Raw genomic sequence first — 20,991 nt, 5'->3', positions numbered from 1 at the left:
TCACCAGTGTGCTCCACATTACCACATCTTCTTGCCTGATTCTCCATTACTTTCAGCAGCTACACAGGAACATGTACAATTGCAGCACCATATGTAGTACTCCGAGTACCATGTGACTACAGCAGTCAGTTTGCCCAAGGTCATTTTATAAAATGGGGATTATATATGTGGTATGTTCTTATTTTCCTACTGTTATCCTGAGCAAGGTATATCCGTTAGCCTAATGCTCAGTTCTTCATATCCTTAATGTGATGACTTACTGCTCTTTCAAAGTAGAACCTCCTGCAACTGGGTAAGCCGAACATTACAAAGATCATAGGTCATCCCTGAGAAAAACAGAAATACAGGTTTATGTATACGTCAGGGTCAGCAGTTCATAGTCTTACCATGTACTTTATCAGTCCAGGCAGTTCATCAACAAGTGCTGGGTGCCAACAACTTAACTATCACTGTAATTGAGAGCTGGAAGCAGCTGAATGGCTGCTTCAGTTGCTGTTGTCTCTAAAATCACAGCTTTGTAAGAGCTGACATGGATTTACATGCTTCTTGCTCTCATTTGTGATTCTTTGCTATTCAGAATCAGTAAGACAAAAAATACAAAAATGATAATGATATTTAAACCCAAAAATATATGACCAGATTGGCTCTATGTTGGAGGGATAAAGTTATTTCCCTTCATGAATTGTGTATTCTCTAATGGTCTCCTAAGTTAATGACGTTGGAAGTAATGGTGCTGTAAACCAGAGTATATCCACGCTCCCTCAAGTACCACCATCAGACCATATTTTGAGAATTCTCTTTTCTTTTTTATGCAAAGATGAACTAATGCATTTGATTGAACCAGTAATTATCCCGCATATTCCTGAGCGTGGCACATGGGTGTTACAAATGTAAACAGGCACTTCAACTATTATTATCGTTTAGTAGTATGGTGCCACAAAGGGTCCACTGCGCCGTACAGAGAGCATAGGACGAAACAGAACACAGTATACAGGTCAATACAAAAACAAAGTGCAGTTAAATTATCAACCCAGCTGAGAGCAGGTACACAGGGCAGAGAGGTATAAGTGTATTCCAGAACATGTAGAAACTAGAAAGTGGAAGGAGGAGAGGTGGGGAGTGAACTAAAGCTAATCCTGTGGCCAGGAATAACTAACAGGATCAGAGCCTGCAAGATGCAAAGGCAAGGGAGAAGATGAGACCAAGGGCAGGGGCCTAGAGTCAAGGTGCAAAAATGAGGTTGGGGTGCTGAAGGCAAAGGTAGCAGAAGGAGGAAGACACAAGGACAAGATGGCCCTGCTCGCGGGAGCTTACAATCTAAATTGAAGTGGCAGACTAACAAGAAACCCAAAGTGGGAAGTCCAGGTGAAGGGACTAGAAATTTGAAGGAAAAGATGAACAAGAACGTGTAGTATGAGGAGCTGAGGAAGAATGAGGGGAAGGTTTACCATGATTAGTGAAGAAGGATCATGAAGTGGTGGGTTGTGTAGGGCTGGTGATAGGTTAGACAGAGGAAGTGTAAGTTTCCTGAACAGGTGGGTTTTAAGGGAACATTTGAAGTTTTGCAGGCTAGGAGATAGCCTGATAGAATGAAGGAGATCATTCCAGAGAAGGAAGTCAGAACATGAGAAATCTTGAATGCGGGAGTGAGATGTGGTAACCAGATGGGAGGTGAGGCGGCGGTTGTTGGGTGACCGTAAAGGACAAGAGGAAGTATGAATGCAGATGAGATTGGATACGTAAGAAGCAGTGGAGTTGAAGAGGGCTTTGTTGGTGAAGATGAGGAGTTTGAAGAGGATTCTGTAACGGAGGGCAGAGCCGTAAGTTAAAATTTTAGCGCCTGGGACGAGAATGCAAGCTGCCACCCCCATAGCCCTCAATTGTAAACATATTAACCGAAAATATTTTGAAACTGTGCACCCCTTCAGCACTGCTCCCTTGGTAGCCCCTCTCGCACAGTTACGGCCCTGACGGAGGGGGAACCAATGCAATGCTTGACAGAGAGGGGAGGTAGATGTAGATCGGCTAGAGAGGAAGATTAGTCCCTCTGAATCATTGAGCATGGAGAAGTGAGTCGGGTGACATTACTTTGGAGAATGCTGGTCCAATACAACACAAGCACTTTCAGCGTGCTGTATTAAATATTTTGGTAGCAAAATGCTTTTATGTGCCAGGGAGAGGGGCACTTGTGGAACACGCCTGTTTACTAGCTAAAACCCTGTGGCATTCAAATCCCACTTGTGTCCTAGACATGAATTCTCAAAATAACGCAGGTTGGATTTATTGATGTAAACAACTTTTCTGCAGTAGCTGCAGAATACGCAGAAGCACACCTCCATGTTTTACTAAGATATGTTATTGATCCCCCTAACCATTCTTTATACCTATCCCCCAGTTATTATCCTACCTCCAAAAAAGTTGGCATCTCTAGCCCTCGCTGTAGTTTGTAGTGTCTATTATATCTTTATAGTCATTATTACGTATGTTGTTCTCATAACATTAAGAATTGCTGTTAACTTTTCCTGTCCATAGTGGCTACATCTTTCTTACTGTTTCAGCTATCTGTTGTGCTCTCAATAAACATATATATAACCAAAGAAAATGAAAGATTAAATAGTTTTTCTATGTTTATTTATTCACTCAAGGTTAGATGTGCTAAATACACCCTCTAGCAGTGTCTTTCCTCTCCTGCCATTTTCAGTCGTAGTAAGTATTTTGTCTATGATGGTCCCTCTCCCCCTTGTCACTAACTTGATGTCATCAGGTTTGAACTGAGTGGCACAAATTACTTTCTCGATTGTATTAGGTTGACAATATGACATAATGGAGGGACCAGCCAAACAAGGACTTATAGCGGATGCCCTCTTAAAGATTGCAGGAGTTGCAGGGACACTACGGCTATGCATACTATACTGGATCGTTTATATAGCAAATTCTTCCAGATAGTGGTTTCATTTGCAAAATAAACCAAAGGGTCTATCCTCTAAGAAAGTAGTGTGCTTTCCTTTTAATGAATAAAAGGATTCATCATTTTTTGACCAGGGTGGACAAGGGTTTTCATGGAAAGGTCACATCTGTGTTTGCAGGCTCTCAAACATGTCATCCAGTGAACTACAGGATAGCTGAGACCACAAAAAGCTTATTAGGACTGTGGATGGCAAACCTTTGATATGCAATGTCTGTCTGCACTCCCTTGAATGGAATGACGTGCAATGGAAGATATTGCATTATCCATTAAATGCTAACAGTACAAGATTTCTTACTTCTTTTTTCTAGTAAGTTTTCCTGTTACAAACCACCATGGCTTTTGCCAAAATACTTTACCTTTCTCCAAAGCATGGGATACATTCTTTCTGCGGAATTCTAATGTTACCTATCATTAACTGCAATGTATATACTGACTTTAAAACCCTTTACATTTGAACCTTCCGCTCATACATTTTTAGGGGGAGATTAAATTTACAAAATATCTGTACAATGTGTCTCCGGCAAGGCCGCGATACACCTCACCCCGATTTTTTTTTGGTATTTTCACTGAAATAACACTGATTTTTGCTGGCAGCTGGAGTGAGAGCAAAAATCAGCATTATTTCAGTAAAAAAAAAAAGCTGCATTATTTATAATGGTAATAAAGCACGGCCGCAATGTTCTCAGGAACATTGCGGCCAATTGAATCTCCCCCTTAGAATGTGAATTTACCTCATAGCAGTTATTTTTCAACAACACATATTTTTTTGCTTTTGGTCTTTACCTGTCATGTAAAAAAAAATATATATAAATGTTCTGCTACCATAGAGAATTATACAAGACCTATGTATACTATTTGGCAAGTATAAAACCATACTTGCCAACTCTCCTGGAATGTCCGGGAGACTCCCGAAATTCGGGTAGGTCTCCCAGACTCCCGGGAGTGCAGGCAAATATCCTGCAAACAGCATCTTGCTATCAAAATGATGCTATTCGCGTCATTTTGGCCCTGCCCCCCGCCAACAAAAATGGAATTTTGTCACAGGGGAGGGGTCAAAATGACGCGATTTCACCGCGCCCCGCCCTCCAACCATGCCCCCCTGCCTGGGATCTCCGGGAAAGAAGTGTAAAAAGGTTGGCAAGTATGCATAAAACATAAGCAGTACTCACATATGACTGTTTTGTAAAAATCCCTCAAAGCTGTCAGCAAACACTTGTTAATTTTGCCTCATTGTTTCCCCCTAACCTTTATTGAATTGCTTTGAAAGTACTGCAATATGAAACCGTTAAATTTAATTTGCCTCTCTCTACTGTTGGGATAGGACCCACTATGAAATTCAAAAAATGACTACAGTAAAGGCAAAGCGCAATTATGATAGATCACTGTCCATTACTACGTATATCTCATTTAGTTTTAGCACTAAAAAACATAGAAAATGCAACTTTGGGAATGTTCATTCACAATGTTGGATTATTCCAATTACTGACATGTAAACTACTAATACACTTCAGTGTGTCCTGTTTTTAAGACTCTTTTCTGGGAGTAAATAGTGTCTGACAGGGAAACTATCCTTCCATCTGAATTCAGTAGAAATCTTGCAATGTTTGTTACTATAACACTGCTCTACCTGACCCTCCATTACTACACAGGAACATGTGCAGCAGCCTCCTCCCCTGTGTACCATGTGACCACAGCAGTCACATGACCTGGTGACGTCAGAAGGTCCTTGCTATGAAGGGGATCTTAGCCTCTTATGTTGCACACTTCCACGATGTTCTGTTTGGTTTAGTTCCAGCGGTTTAGCTACAAGTTGGTTACCTATCTGCTGGATGCTGAACAGTAAGCGTGCTTTGTTCTTTATGTCAGGAAATGCGGACGAGGCTGTGCTTAATGTATCATGATTTTGTATTGTGTGTATATCCATCTATTTAGCTCCATATATTTTAGTGTGCAAGTATTACAGTATAGTATAGTTATACAGCTATCTTTGTCTCTCTCCATGTTATCATCTTTCTGTCTCCCTCTATTATAATGCTGTCCTATCATTAGTTTTTTTTGCTTTGCCTTTGCTTCTTGTTTTTTTTTGTCCTGTGTACTCGTATTAACAAGGTATTCTACAAGCAACAGTTACATAGTTTCCTGTAGTGCTTGACACATTAAGTACAGCCTTATTTCAAATATAATCTGTTCTTGCAAAAAAAAAATTCTGTATATATTACAACAACAAAAAATTCACATAGAGCAGTTTATATTTTTTGGTTTCTATACTTTCATTTATGAATTAATATTTGTAATACAGTGGCTAAGTGGTTAGCACTTCTGCCTCACAGCGATGGGGTCATGAGTTAAATTCCTGTCCATGGCCTTATCTGTGTGGAGTTTGTATGTTCTTCCCGTGTTTGCATGAGTTTCCTCTGGGTGCTCTGTTTTCCTCCCACACTGCAAAAAACATACTGGTAGGTTAATTGGCTGCAATCAAAATTGACACGAGTCTGTCTCTGTGTGTGTATGTTAGGGAATTTAGACTGTAAGCTCCAATGGGGCAGGGACTAATGTGAGTGAGTTCTCTGTACAGCGCTATATAAATAAATGGTGATGATGATGATTTGTAGTCCAAACATATCTTTACATTTTATTCTTTGGAGGAGCATATATTAAATGGACTGTTGTGCGCTGTCCTCTTCTCTCTTTAGAAATCAATATGAATCTATACATTGTGAAAAAAAAAAACAAGGTTGTGGCACTAGCTGACAGTCCAATACAATAAACCGTGACTATACCAATCAATATTCTACATACAGGTAAGGCTGCTCCTTCTCTTTTTACACCTGTTTTCAAGTGCAGCAATCTAAAACAATATACGAAAACAGAATTGCCAAACATAGTTTAGTAAATAAAACTACAGATGTCCATGTATAGTGTTGGTGAATAGCTGCATATCAAAATTATAATAAAAATAAACTTTATGAAGCGGCATCTTCATCTCTATAGCAGTAGATCTGTGTAGGAAACTTTGTTCCATACAAACGCACAGGGGCTGAATAAACTCCACAAAAATAGAGTGAATATAGTTTTTATAAAGAAAAAAAACATAGCAATTCAGTGTAAGAGTATATGCACAACCCAGATATTTTAAGTTCAAGCATAAAGTGTGACACCAGATAACTCAGTAAAAAATCCCAATAAACTTTAACGCATGATAAATGTCTTTACATTTAAAACAAGTAAAACTTATCTGCGATCCATAAAAGTAAAGCTGTCCTTATATGGAAGAAAAATCATAATTTCAGTATATTAAAAAGCAGTGCCTGTTCACATTTTGTATGGTTCATAAGTGATCCATTATTTATTGTTCGATAATTTGTGCTTTTAATGTGACCTATGAAAGTGGTTTGCTGTAAATTGCATAGCTCATGAGGTAATTACTGGTCTAATTAACTAGTCTTACTCTTAGGGTTTCAGCTAGCAATCAGCCCAAACATCATGTGAAGCACACGTATTCATCCAGGCTCACATACATTGTAACCATTAAGATTCACAGTGACTCTGATTTAACAACAATGCAGAGTATAAGGGCTTGGTTAATTATAGACCATAAATGCCAATGCGTGCCATATTTTGTGTAAAATTGGTCTGCGCATGCTCCGAAAAAGACTATACGCTAGGTAATGCAAGTGCATCCAAATCAACTTCGAACACAAAGTACACTTCCGACAGGCTACAATTTCATGGGTGGAGTGGGGGAGTCTACAGTGAGGGATTGCCAAGGTTACATCTTTGAGTTATGTGCTTTTAGGCAGTATCACGTGCACCAGGTACAGGGCAGGTGCAAATGCTGATTGATAGTGATGGCTGTCACGTATGTATGCTAGAACATGTGTTTGCAATTACGAGCAACTGTAATTTTGCTACGTCTTTGTTAAACTAAAAATATTTTTCGGACCAGATATTTTTTGGTAATGTATTAAAGCACTTAATTATTTTAAATCTATTTTACAGTGAACAAAACCAAAAATAATAAACAGTAGACTTTTCTATGACTTTCCCATTGTTACTTTTGTGCAATTAGTGTAACCTCAGGAAGCTATCTCAACAATCACTGTTTTTTTTGCCCAAATATAGTAATTCTAAATAAGTAAAACAAAGAATGTATTATCCGTGCTGAATGCAACAATTATTTGTGTATGACTTTCAGTGGATTTTTCCTATCATATTATACTTATTTCTTGTATGTTGTATTTTGTATAACATTCTATGGGGCTGCCCTCCCAGAATAAAGTTTCTCTATTAATACAAAAAGAGAAGAAGATTTCTATATTGGAGGCACTCTCAATCAATTCTAGTATTGTTACAACAAAAGTTTTTTAATGATAGTAATAGCACTGATAACAATGTCATTTTAATATTTCGCTTGGGATGAAAAAAACTTTTCAATAGGAGTAAATAAAGTCGTGGTTTGAAGCACCTGTTTTTTTTGTTGTTGTTTGTTTGAGTGGATAGAGAGTGCCTTTAAGTATAGATCTCTTTCTTTTTCTCTTCTCATTATGTAACAGTAGTTCTAAACAAGTGTAAGACATAGCAGTTATAAACCATAGAGGTATAGGCTGATTTTATTTTTATATATTCTGACATTTGTTCACCCCCCCTTCTTTATTCGAGAAGAGTAACTTGGCTCAGGCTTCCCCTGTTACCTGCATTGGTAAATAAAATGTTATCTTTCTCCAACAGCATGCCTTCCACTTTTAGGTCCAGGATACAGATCTATAAAGGGACAAGCATTAATCTGAAGTGGGAGTTCTATAATCATCATCATCTATTTGTTTATATAGTGCCACTAATTCCGCAGCACTGTACAGAGAACTCACTCACATCAGTCCCTGCCCAATTGGAGCTTACAATCTAAATCCCCTAATATACACATGCAGATCGAGAGAGACTGATACCGCTTTCATACTGCCGCCCCGGCAATATCCCGGGTTTTTCAAGCCGGGTTTTTGCCGGGGCTCGGAGCGTCCCAGCTCAGAAACACCATTCATACTGCACCTCGGACCTGGGAATTTCCCGGGTTGACCCCATTCATACTGCACAAGTCTGTGACCTGGCAATTTGTGGGAGTCATCACCAGAGCAGTTTTCATTGGCTGAAAAATGGTGATGTTATTGACACTTTATATAAGTAAAATCATAGTTAAAAAAGCATAATGATTAGTTGGTTTGCTCAATGTAGCAGCTAAATTTCATCATTTAATTAACTGATGCCCAATTATTCCCTCTGCCCTTCTGAATCATCAGCAATTCAGAGCCATAGCAATTTATACCTTTACTGTTTTAAAAGGATCCTCAAAGAAGCAAAACTGTTTTGCTATTATATTTTAAAATTGAATAAAAGAAATAAAAAAAAAATAACATTTATTTATCCTCCAGAGACAGGCAGACAGCCAATCAGCTTGTTTTCTGTGCAACCCGTGTTGAAAAACCCGGGTTGCACCATTCATAGTGCAGGCAACCCGGGTCCGACCCGGGAATTACCCCTCGATAAATCCCGGGTTGAAGACCCGGGTTTTTAGACCTGGGATTTTTGACTTGTACCATTCATACTGCACCAAGACCCGGGTCGTTTGAGCTCGCCCCGGCAAAAACCCGGTGCAGTATCAATGGGGTATAAGGGCGATTTAATAGCAGCCAAGTAACCTATCAGTATGTTTTTGGAGTGTGGGAGGAAACCAGAGCACCCGGAAGAAACCCACGCAAACACAGGGAGAACATACAAACTCCACACAGATAAGGCCATGATTGAGAATTGAACTCATGACCCAGTGCTGTGAGGCAGAAGTGCTAACCACTAAGCCACCTTGCTGTCGATCATTGTGTATACAGTGGTCACTGGTAAGAATAATAATGTTTTCTGGGGACATTGAATTGTAATCTGTTTCTCTGCAAAATGGCTGCAGTGAAAAGCTTTCTGATTGCATTTAGAGCCATAAAGTATACAGTAACTTATATATGTCTATAGCTTAAGCTTGAACTAATATTTTCATCCTTCTAACAAACATCAAGGTAATCAAGACCTGTGTATCTGCTGCCACCTTGTGTCCTAGAACTAGCAGTTGCAGTTCATCCTTGCGATTCAGTATGACTTCCAACAGTCGCACAAACTTTCATCTGCAACAGACCAGTGAAGAAGCTGAGGGTTTTTCTGAAAAAAATGATGATTATGACGAAGAAGAAGAGGTAAAAGATAAAATAACTTGTATACTTTCTTTACTTTATATTTCTGAAATGGACATCCATGTATACTTAGCTGTTTGTCTTTGTTTTCTAGGCTGAATAAGTTTTTTTTCTTACCCTGTGATTGTTTGAGAGCATGTCTGCATCTCCTTAACTCTTTCAGTGCTAAGGACGAGTGGGACTCATCCTTAGCACATAGAGGGGTCAAAGAAGTTAAAATTATACTTGCATGTCCCCCGCAGCTATTACCTGTTGGTGGTTGATAAGGGAAGGAGTGTGACTTAATGACAACATGATGATATCATTAAGACACACCGCCTCATCCACTGCCTACAGAGAAATAATGAAGACCCAGGGGAGAAACCACTTAAAGTGTTAATATCATTATTTGAAAGAGGAGAGGGAAGACCCCTCTTACAAATTTTATGGCCCCTAAGTAGTTGTTTGTGCGATACACACACAAATTATACCTTGTTCCAAATACTGAAATTGGAATAAGACCAACCCAAAAAGTGGCAAAATAGACTTGTCAATAAGCACTTTAAACAGGTTTTCTTTCTAAACCTCCTACCTCTCTAAGATAGTACATTGTTGTGAATGTTTTCCTTGGGACCCCCGCCATTCTCTATATTTATCAGGGTCTTGCCATCATCCTGACTTTCCATAGCAGGGAAGATGCAACACGGTGGTGCTAATTGAAAGAACTGTTATACAGAAGAGAGAGGATTTAGTGAATGATTAAATAAACTGGAAAAGCCCTTTAACTATAATGTGTTTTTTTTTTTGTTGTTTTTATTTTTATTATTAGGTTGAAAGGGGGAGTACTACTTTTTCAAAGTTCTTCTCACTGAACCACATAGGATACTCTTTAATGTCTACTGATGTCTCCATTTACTACCAGTACATACAACTTACTTTGTACAACATTCTATACTTCTGGGTTAGATCACACTATGAATCTACTGGGTTTTATTTGTTTCCACCATTTATGTATATAAAGGAAACCTAACTAGATTTATGCTAGCTAAGATACTTTTCTAAAGTATTTCATGTCTAGTATACAAACAGTGGATTCACAGATATATTAAGGTAAAGTAAAATTGACTACATATGCTGCTTTTATATAAAAAAAAAAATCATTTTCTTTCAGGAACAACTGGTATTGGTAGAGTTAACAGGTATCATTGATTCAGACATTTTAGAAAAATGTGACAACAAATGCAAAATATTGGTAAGTGCATTTATTTTGACTTTTATGTTCTTTTTTAACAACAATGATTCACTTAACTTTTATCTTGTCTCTTCACACTCCATCTAAATCGATAGTGAATCCTCATTTTGATCCGCGCTTGGATTTTTGCAGAAAAATGCAGTATGCCTGCAGAATAACCGGGTCAGAAAATGGTATCACTAAGCCAAAGCAATTGTTTTTATAAATTGCTGTAGGACTGTATGTGAACTTAGAGAAAGGGACTCAGTAATTTCCCAGTGTGGAATGTTTTTAAACAAATATAAAAACTATGTAAGGATCTATGCGTTTCAGTGTTGCTTTCTCATATGTATGAATGTGTTGCTGTAGCAAGTTTAACTGTGTATGTCTGTCCTGTCAGTTAATGTATGATTTTCTTTTTAAGGTGCGCTCAATAAGGGCCTAAGCACTTTTATGTTAACATTTCTTCTCCTTTTCTTTCATGGGTCCCCACTTTCAAAGGGGGTAGGAATATAACAACCTGTAGCCATTCAGATCTTCTGAAAGTTCACATCAGCACATATTATTTCAGTAGAGGGGGCAGTGTTCTAATGAGAGGTGCAGAATGAGGGCAAGTGTGAAGTCACAGACTTAAAGTTAGTGGAAGGAGCAGGGTCCGCTAGCAGCATAGAGTGGTTGTAAAACAGACACAGAAAGATTATGGTTGCAAGAGCAGCTTTATGTGAAACAAAGTCTATATATATTGTTTTTTACGTGTAAGGTTTGCTGTATTTGTTGCTGGGGAAGTGCGCTGTATATGTAGTGACATACATGTTGTGTATGTATAACATTGTCAGGACATATAAACACAAGGCTCAACCCGTTCATGCAACAACCAGACATTCAAGTCCTCCGTCACATTCACAAGTCCTTAATCAAACATAAGTACCCTACATCACATACAGGCCACAGGCTAACATTGAACAGTCATGGATATGTGACAACTATATTGACTGCAGAGGTGCAGTAGCGTAGAAGTGTGCAGCATTACGATTTGGGAAGCAGCAGTGAGCAGGTAGTGTAGGAGAATACGGCTGGTTGTGTAAGTTAGGGGGATGGTGAATATGTTTACCATAGAGATCATAATGAACTTATACATGACAATAGGAATCTGCATGCAGCTAAGATTCATTCAATGCACACTCTAATTTTTTATGTTTCAGAGTTTTAAACACATATTAGCAGGATATTGAATATACAATACATGGCCAAAAGTATGTGGACTTTCCTTTTGATTAGTGCGTTTGTCCATTTAACATGTCCACAAAATCAGCCATACAATCTCTATAGTCAAACTTTAGCTGTAGAATGGGTCGTACTGAAGAGCTCAGCGACTTTCAACGTGGCACTGTCATAGGATGCTACCTTGGCAATAAATCAGTTTGTCAAATTTCTGCACTGCTAGAGCTGCCCTGGCCAACTGTAAGTGCTGTAATTGTGAAGTTGAGCTTCATGAATTGGGTTTCTATGGCTGAGCAGTCGCACACAAGCCTCAGATCACCATGCACAATGCCAAACGTTGACTGCAGTGGTGTAAAGCACACCGCTGTTGGTCTCTGGAAAGGAGTGACGTATTAGCATTATCTTCTGGCAGTCTGATCTGGCCTGACAAACCCAAATCTGGGTTTGTCAGGAGAATGCTTACTGCCAGCTGTAAAGTATGGTGGGGGAGGAATAATGGTCTGGCTCTGTTTAGCATGGTTTGGCCTGAGCCCCTTGGTTCCTGTTTTCGCATGACAATACACCTGTGCACAAAGCAAGGTCCTTCAAAAAAATTGGTTTCCAGAAAGCTTGACTGGCCTACACAGGGCCCTGACCTTAACCCGGTAAAACACCATTGGGATGAATTGGAAAGCTGACTTCAAGCCAGTCCTTCATCCCAACAAAAATGCCCAACCTCACAAATTCTCTGTGGCTGAATGGATGTGAATCCCACAGCCATGTCCTAATGTTTAGTGAAAGACCTTCCCAGAAGAGACTGTTATAGCTGCTAAGCATAGGATCAACTTCATATTAATGCCCGTAGTTTAGGAATGAGATTGAACAGTAAGCACATAAGGATGTGATGTTCGGGTGTCTGCATACTTTTGGCCATGTAATGTATATGGACACTAGAGCAGAGTGTCATCCTTAACATCTCAAAACCCCTGATAATGCCAGTTAAACGCTGAAACGTCCCTTGCCTTTTATACAATAAATGATCTATTCGGGCCATCTGCAATAACTACTGTTTGACTGTTCATTCAGGAAGTCAGGAGTAAAGTACATGTTACATAGGTCCATGGCATTTAAAAAGCAGAAACCCCACAAATATTTTGCGGTTCAGAATTGCATAAATTAATTGTCTTTAGAAAGCCAAAGTGTAGGATTGATCTGGTGTGAATGGATTGCTCTAATTTTGTAAGCATTTAATATCTATGGGAAATATCCGCAAACTGCCACAAAAACAGAATTATATAGTCTTTCATTAACTTAATGATTTCTAATGTGATACAGTAATTAATTCCTCATTAGTTAGTGGTCACACAAATTCTTAGGTGAAGAGGTGTATGTTGTGTCAATAGGTTTGCACCTTAATGATGTGTGTCATTGATTCTATTACTAAAGCCAGTTATTTCTTTTTAAAAGGTATCTCCGCCTAAAAATCCTTTTTTTTTTTTTATGTTATTCAGGGTGTGTATGGAGCATCTAAATAAATAAAAGTATGTATATATACTTGCCTCCCCTGCTCCTGCTTTTTGGAGTGTTTCATGCTCTTTGTCACCACACTGAGACTGTCTTGACTGAAAATACTGTGTTACTACGCAGAAGCACCTGCATAATATCCCAACAAAAATCATACTCTCCTGGCATTCTGCTGATTGTGATAGAGGGTTATTGATGTAGTACTAATGCAATGCCCTATATCGCTTTCTCTCTCATTGCCTGTCTGTGACTGTAAACTTGTAATAGGAGTGGATAATTAGTGAGTCGATTTAAAGTAGTGCTTGTGGTGTTCATAAGAATTAGCATATTACTATTTTAAGTTTAAATATAATATATATTTTGTATCTCCAACTTACAGACCAGGCAGAAATATAAGATTTACCCTTTTTGGTCAGTGACTCTAGACACTAGTTTTTACTGAATGTGAAGTTGTTTGCCTGCAGACCCTACAGGCCACAGTGCCAACTAGACATGCTGCATGTTTGTCTATAAATTCTGCTAGTGATGGTTATCATATATTTAGCCCTAGGCATAATTGACTGCCTTTTGGCACAATGATTGTTACTTCAATTAATTTCCTGTTTTGTGACCTGCAATGTAGGCTTGTTTATTTTACTGCCAGTTCTACCACCAGGAAAATCCTAAATGACTACGGTTGCAAAATAAAAATTCAGAAAGCAGTTAAAATAAAGTAACCCAATTTTCCCTTCCGTGCAGGGGATAAACACAGAAAAACCTTTCTTACAAGTTGATAAATACGTGTTTGCAGGAGAATATGAAGGTAATAAACGGACTGGTTACTTCTCTACTTATGTGATGTATAACCTAAAAACAGGTCCTGGTTTATGGGGGGGGGGGGGTCTGCCATCGAAGAACTTTAGTGTCATATCAGTGTTTGCTCTTGTCATCCCTAGTAATCATGTTATATTGTGAAAATAGACATAGCAGTAGGTCCCATTTTCTGTGTCTCCTAATAACACCACCCTCGGTGCAGCCACTACTGTAACATGGTTTTAACCACCCCATGCATTCCATTGGTATAACATAAGTAGAAGGAGAAACTTACACCCTAATTCAGTGGATCCCAAACTTTTTCAGTTCAAGGCACCCTTAGGGTTTCCATAATTTTTTCAAGGCACCCCTAAGCCAAAATAATTACAAAGTAGTCCCCCACTCTACCACTGGCCCTGGCCGAGGCACCTCTGTGAGATCGCTGAGGCACCCCAGGGAGCCTAGGCGCACAGTTTGGGAACCACTGCCCTAATTAAAGCTATGGTTAGATGTTTAGAATATGTAAATAATTTATGCATAAATTTTAAGTGCAGTAAATAGAGTGCTTCCCTTTCATTTACTCCACAAATCCAGGCATGTACATCCTTATACCACAAAATATGAATGACTACCAATTTTCTACATTTTCTGTATTTCTAGATGTGTTGGGTACTTGTGTGATATTTGAAGAAACACCAGAACAAGGTAAACATTTTCATCTGCACATTTGAAATGATAAACATACATTTTGCTTTATTGTGTTGCACAGTCAACACCTTACATTAGCTGTGTTTTTTTATTGCTTACAAGAAAATTTAATAAATCACTGTTCAATTTGAATTTTAATATCCTTTTCCGGTGATTAATTTAAAGGTCCTGGTCATTCATGGCAAAGGGGATAAAAACAGAAATACATCTGCACACAAGAATGGGATCAAAAGTAACAGTATCAAAAAGAATATTAGTGTAGGGTTTTCAGATCCAGCTAACGACTAACATATTAGACATTTATAGGAAGCTAAGATAGCCTGGACTTCTAAAGTGTATACAACAAAGTAGAATAAGCAGCTCAGGTTTCTGTCTTTTTAATTGTTTCTCTTGTTCAGAGTTTTCTTCTTTTTTTTTTTTTTTTTTTTTTTCAACCTGTAATACAAAGCATTATTGCTGGTTGACTTGCTGAGGTGTGTTCTGTATTTAATATCTAATCAATGCACTGTCCTACAGTCATTGTTACGAACAAAAAAGTGAAGTTTGTTTTTCACATGTTATTAACTGTAATTCAGCACAGTCTTACTTGGTAGTATATCTTCCTCCATTCACTTACAGTTAATCCTCCATGGCATAGGCTATTTAAAATAAGGAATAACATTACAGTTATAACAGCTACACAATGTAGGCATATCTAGTCTGACAGTAAAAACAGACACTGCAAAATGTTACACAAACATAATAAAATAGCTATTAGCATTAGATTAATTAAAGTGCATGGAATCGGTAGACCCAGTGTAAAATAGGAAATGAAACCACCAAATGTTTAGCAGTGCTTCACCACAAACAACACACTGGTTTTGGTTGCTCTTGGTGCCCAATATATGTAAAACCAACGTTTATTTAATCACCGTCCTATTTTCTTTTCTTGTATTTTGAGAGATTATATTTCATATCATAAAGATGTTATGTTATATCATAAAGATGTTACCTCCCCCCTGGGGGTCTCCCTGTCTTCCGCGCCCTCCTTCTTGGGCCCCGTCGTTTGCGGATCCTCCCTCCCCCTTCCCCGCCCTCTCTAGCTGTGCATTGAGCGTACTGAGTTGCTGTGTTTACTGTACTGTGCTGTCTCCCATTGTATTGTGATTTTGTTTGTCTCTGTACGGCGCTGCGGATGCCTTGTGGCGCCTTATAAATAAATATTAATAATAATAATATGGAGGGGGAGTTGGCCATTCAGCACATGGCTGATCAGATACAGAAGCTGCTGCTGTATTTTGCATGTGTGTTTCAAGGCCAACAGTTTTACTTCCCTTGTTAAACCACGATCCATTGCCGATTCTATCCATAAAGAAGTGATTAGCTGTCTTTGTTTATATTTCTTATTAACTAGGTAGGAATCATGATTGTATTCTTGTTGAACAGTGTGCCTTTTCTATTTAGTTGAAGCATGCAGTTCAGGAAGAGGAATAGATCTGCAGGCCTCCAGCCAGGGGTGTTGTAAGAAATGAGTGGGCCTGTGTGCAACTGTAAAGCTACAAGTACCTTGCTAGTTACAGAAAATCTGTGGCAACCTGCAGCTCTCCAGATAGTGATGGGCCATTCTCATCATTCGAACTCCCTTCCTGGCTCCCTGGCCGGACATGATATGTCACCTGACAGGAGATGCATCGCAAGTAGATCCATTCACTTGACAATAACAAATGTGCAGCCATTACTGATTTCATTTTTTTTTTTATGAGAACCTCCAGGTAACACTTTAAGTACCCCTAGGGGTTCCTGAACCCCTGGTTGGAAATCGCTGCTCTAATCAATTAAGCAAGTTTATTTACCAAGAAGCAAAATATAAAAATACACTCACAAGCTCTGTAGCATATAATTGAATTAGAACAATTATTAGGCTACCCCTTCACCATAAATTACTCTTGCCCCTTTTCAATTCCCTGACATGTAAGGAAGTGAGGGTCAGCATGGTGTATCTTCATAAAATGTCTTTCTAATTTTTGTGTTGTAGATTTCTTTTTTTTTTTTTTTATATTCCATTGATGGTCATAGCTTGTATGGAGCATATTCAATTAGACGGACCTTTTCTTCACCAGAGTTTGCCTTGGATACCTTTTAATGGCATGGTTGTTGAAGCCATGTTCCTCCAAAGCTAAAGGCTTCCCTGACCACTTGGTTCAGACCATGCTCATGGCTAAGTCGTCGGTGGTTGTCACAAATTAACACAGCGTCTGTAAGACCTACTGAAAGGAAGGAGTTTACTACATCTTTTTCGATTGGCCTCTATACTATTCTTCTTGCAGCGCCGCTTTAAATTTTAGCTGTCATCTTGCGATCTCGCACGGGATGCAAAAACCGGACTATGATACATTTACCCCCAGGGGGTAAATGCAGAGAGCTTTCCGGCGGCTTTGAAAAGTGGAGATGCTGCCTATAGCAACCAATCAGATTCTAGATATCATTTTGTAGGATGTACTAAATAAATGATATGTAGAATCTGATTGGTTTTTCAAACCCGCCGGAAAACTCTCAGCTTGATACATTTACACCCTGGTGTTCGTTGCACACATTTACAAAATTCTACAGATTCAACGTTTTTGCATCCAAAGATGCCAGTTTTGGACGTAAGGTGCTGCAAACCGCTACTTCTAAGAGTATCCTCTCTTGGGGACAGCTTTGAGACATCTCCAGTGTTCTCCATGGATGAAAGAGAAAATGAGATTGTTATACTTACAATGAATTAATTTCCACCAGTTTCATTTCTACAGTCATGGCCAAAATGAGAATGACACAAGTATTTGTTTTCACAGTTTGCTGCTTCAGTGTTTTTAGACCTTTTTGTCAGATGTTGCTATGGTATACTGAAGTAAAATTACAAGCATTTCATAAATGTCAAAGGCTCTTACTGACAATTACATTAAGTTTATGCAAAGAGTCAATATTTGCAGTGTTGACCCTTCTTTTTGAAGACCTCTGCAATTCGCGCTGGCATGCTGTCAATCAACTTCTGGGCCACCTACTGACTGATGGCCGCCCATTCTTGCCTAAACAATGCTTGAAGTTTGTCAGAATTTGTGGGTTTTTGTTTGTCCACCTTGCTTCTTGAGGATTGACCACAAGTTCTCAATGGGATTAAGGTCTAGGGAGTTTCCTGGCCATGGACCCAAAATTTTGATTTATTTTTTTTGTTATATGCTGCTCACTACCCAGGAGTAATTAATTTAAGTTGAAGGAACAGGCTAACACTTTGCTACCGATTTGTATCTTGATTCTTTGCAAATACATTTGATTGACCTACTGAAGGCTTGTATCTGTAACTCGATACATAACCTACCTCTTCACCTGTGTGGTGGTGTATTTATCAGGACATTTTCTGCTTTTCCTGAGTAGTGGTGCAGCTGTCTCATCAGTAGTGTTACAACCTGTGGATTTAATTTACCTTGAAAAGAACTCTTCCCTACTTATTGGCGACGTTCACTTCATGTAGGCCTTTGATACATGTTAATAAAAGTTCATCGGCTTTTTAAATTTACATTGATTGTGTTACTACCAATGTGATTTCTTTTGACGTGCTCTTGCTGCCTCTAATACATTAGCTGCACTTAGAGAAAACAAAAAAGCAGAATTAAGAAAGCACATAAAAATATTTTAAAAACAGCCCCTTCCATTAGTGTGTTCCAATATTTTGCTCTGTAAATATATAGACAGTGGCAGTCCTTTATGAACCAGAAGAATGGGGCAGCACATTTCAAAAAGCCACTTTCACATGTTTTCATGGAACTTGCATCCATTTGCTAGGCAAAATGGTGTCTTTTGTTAGATGTGCCAATATTTGGTCAGGGTGGTGGAAGGACCAGAGTGAAATTGAGTTTTCCTTATGGAATATAGGATAGGCAACTTAATGCTGTGGTGAATGATGCAGATTCATTATTTTATTTAGAGCTTATTATATAATTTTTTTTATAGTAATATCTGAATATTTCCTATTGAGTTTATGTAACTTGGGTGCTGCCATTTTAATTTAAACTCCTGTCCATGCATGGTGCTCTTTGGTAAAAACATAAGAGGAAAGGTGGAGTATGTAGCTTAAAAATTGGAGCATGAAGGATGTTGACGCACCAAATGAAATGGTAATCCAGGCTTTGGGTATATGTAAGGGCCTCTGGCAGTATATTACTTTGTCAGCCAGAATGGATTTACTGGCATATAAAATGCATGTTTTTGTTTTTACTGCACTCTTTTCTATTCAGGAGATGGAGAGAATGCAAAACCACAACTGAAGTACAAGTGCCATACTGTAAAGAAATTGAATATGACCAGGACATTTTTGACAGAAAAGAAAGAAGGTGATGAGGGAGGTCAGTATTTGTTTAAACTGGGAATTTTTTTTAATTTATATGTATGTATTAATTATAGTTTAACACTGTCGATTATATTGTATTTGATTTTCCTTGTAAATGTTTCTCTTATTCTGTGCCTAACAAAGAGGAATTTTACTAGGCACTAGAGGTATAATACTGAAGCCATGAAATAAATCCCCAAATAAATCAATCAATCTTTATTGATCTAGAGGTACCACCTGGCTGCTAATCTTAACAGGGAAATTGTAACGCTAGTCAAATACAAATGAAGCAAAACAAATTCAGTGTCTGCCTTCATATGATTCACTATTAGAATGTTACTATAACAAGATATGAAAGTATGAGCTGCCTTTATTGACTTATGTGAGATTACTCTCTCTTTCCCCTTCTGGTGTTCAGCTGATGTACCTTTTCACTGCCTCATAGGAAGCACACACTGCTGTCATAATGCCTCTATATCGGCAATTATTCCATCCACTTGTGATCCATGTAAAAATACACCGAATGCCAATATTGTTGTAGTAAATTTACCTGGTTTCTATCTGATTGGAATAGCTTTAACCATGATCCATATTTCTTGCAGGAGGAAAGATAGAATGGTTCCATGTTAAAGATGATAGTTCTCCTAGCTGGCCTCAAATGATATGCAGCTTTGCACAGGAAGAATCTCAAAGTGAAGAAGAAGGCCAAGGCCAATTGGATGGATCAACTGAGGAGATTAGAGTGGTGGACCAAAGCTTTGAATCTGAGGGAAAACAGCACTCTGGTTCTGAGAAAGGACATTCTGACTCTGAGAGGAAGAGGCGCTCGGATTCTGAGGGGAAAGGATGTCCTGCATCCAAGGGGGATCAACAGTTAGACTTGGAGAAAATAGACAATGACACAGACAAGCATCTATCTACATTGGAGCATGCAATATGTCCATCTGAGGAAGCTAGTTCTGCACAACCAGATGACAATATCTGCCATGACCCAACTCTGTAAAAAGTACATCAGACTCTGGTCAATTACAATGGGTGCTGTTTACTTATCCATTGTAGGCCACTTTATAAACAAATCCCAAATTTGAGTAGATCCATAAATACCGTATTTCTCCATGTATAAGGCGCTCCCATGTATAAGATGCACCTAAATTTTGGCCTCAAAATTTGAAAAAAAATATTACAGTAGCTGTCAAAGTGTGTGGAGATTGCAGGGGCCCCCTTTCCCCTGGATTCCCCCCCTGCCACTGTAGAAGACGCACCCAGTTTTTAGATCCCAAATTTTTGGGGAAAAGGTGCGTCTTATACATGGGGAAATATGGTAATTAACTGTGCACTGTATCTGGACCTGCTATCAAGTTCTGATGGCAGCACAACAATAGAGATAATTCTGTAGGTTTTTTATGTTGAAGCTCATTTAAACATTTTTTGTTTAAAACAAACAATTTTGGGAAATTAATGATCTACCAAAAGAACTATTCCACGTTATTTATATTGCAGTACAGAATATCTAGGTGTGTATAACTCCAATTCTCCTATAAGGGGTTATGAGTCTTTCTAAACTTTGATTGCTGCATTGTGACTCTGGAGAGATCAATCTCATGGTTATGTTAAAGGCGACATGATGTAGAAGCTGGTTTAAACACATAAGGGATTAAGCAAATGGGCATCATTTAGATGCACTAATCCTGAATTCCATTAAGGTGTGGGTACTGGAACACGGGTGTGCGGTTTTGGCCGTGGACAAGAAAAAAAAGTATAGTGTGCTATACCTATACATACAATTTAACAGGCTACAGGGCTATTATGTTTACTAGAGCCCTAAGGAGGTATGGCAAAATGCATATACTAGTTGCTGTGCTTTTTTTTTCTATGAAGCTGAACCATTTTGTATACTGTGATAACTAAATACTGTCAAACTTAGTTTGTAAAGTTGTGTTTGGTAAATACAAGAGGTGTTGCCCCATGTATAAGAGATGTTATTTTTATAGTATTTTATCATATTTCTGATGACCGT

At 38.6% G+C, this 20,991-nt stretch overlaps 2 protein-coding genes across 4 annotated transcripts in view; one reads left to right on the top strand and one right to left on the bottom strand.

The window, feature by feature from the left end:
• Positions 1-4,644, bottom strand: part of FSCN3 (fascin actin-bundling protein 3) — a 44,387-nt gene extending 39,743 nt beyond the window's left edge. Inside the window, exons 1-2 of the mRNA XM_075205948.1 lie at positions 4,596-4,644; positions 261-326 (exon numbers count right to left, since the gene is read on the bottom strand). Coding sequence (XP_075062049.1) covers positions 261-317 — 57 coding nt within the window. The 5' untranslated portion in view covers positions 318-326; positions 4,596-4,644. The remainder of the gene's footprint in view (positions 1-260; positions 327-4,595) is intronic.
• Positions 4,645-4,674: 30 nt separating this feature from the next.
• GTF3C6 (general transcription factor IIIC subunit 6) lies at positions 4,675-20,947 on the top strand. Of its 3 annotated transcripts, none has more exons than XM_075208517.1 (8): positions 4,675-4,807; positions 5,662-5,769; positions 9,066-9,198; positions 10,346-10,426; positions 13,868-13,931; positions 14,582-14,626; positions 18,883-18,990; positions 19,577-20,947. In XM_075208517.1, the coding sequence occupies exons 3-8, from the start codon at positions 9,100-9,102 to the stop codon at positions 19,975-19,977; spliced, it is 798 nt and encodes a 265-aa protein (XP_075064618.1). In that variant the 5' UTR covers positions 4,675-4,807; positions 5,662-5,769; positions 9,066-9,099; the 3' UTR covers positions 19,978-20,947. The 3 variants fall into 3 exon arrangements, with proteins under 3 accessions (XP_075064618.1, XP_075064616.1, XP_075064617.1); XM_075208515.1 differs by having other exon boundaries at positions 9,025-9,198; XM_075208516.1 differs by lacking the exon at positions 5,662-5,769 and having other exon boundaries at positions 9,025-9,198.
• The last annotated feature ends 44 nt before the right edge of the window (positions 20,948-20,991 follow it).

The sequence above is a fragment of the Mixophyes fleayi genome, chromosome 4 (assembly GCF_038048845.1).
Source record: "Mixophyes fleayi isolate aMixFle1 chromosome 4, aMixFle1.hap1, whole genome shotgun sequence".
Taxonomy (NCBI): Eukaryota; Metazoa; Chordata; class Amphibia; order Anura; family Limnodynastidae; genus Mixophyes; species Mixophyes fleayi.
Note: the sequence above shows the minus strand (reverse complement) of the source record. Positions and strands in the feature narration are given on the sequence as shown.

Bases quoted from the DNA above. Each gene is read 5' to 3' on its own strand.
- GTF3C6 (XM_075208516.1), top strand. From the start codon at position 9,100: ATGACTTCCAACAGTCGCACAAACTTTCATCTGCAACAGACCAGTGAA. The intron at 9,199-10,345 runs GTAAAAGATAAA...ATTTTCTTTCAG, and splicing joins ATTATGACGAAGAAGAAGAG to GAACAACTGGTATTGGTAGA. The intron at 13,932-14,581 runs GTAATAAACGGA...CTGTATTTCTAG, and splicing joins GTTTGCAGGAGAATATGAAG to ATGTGTTGGGTACTTGTGTG.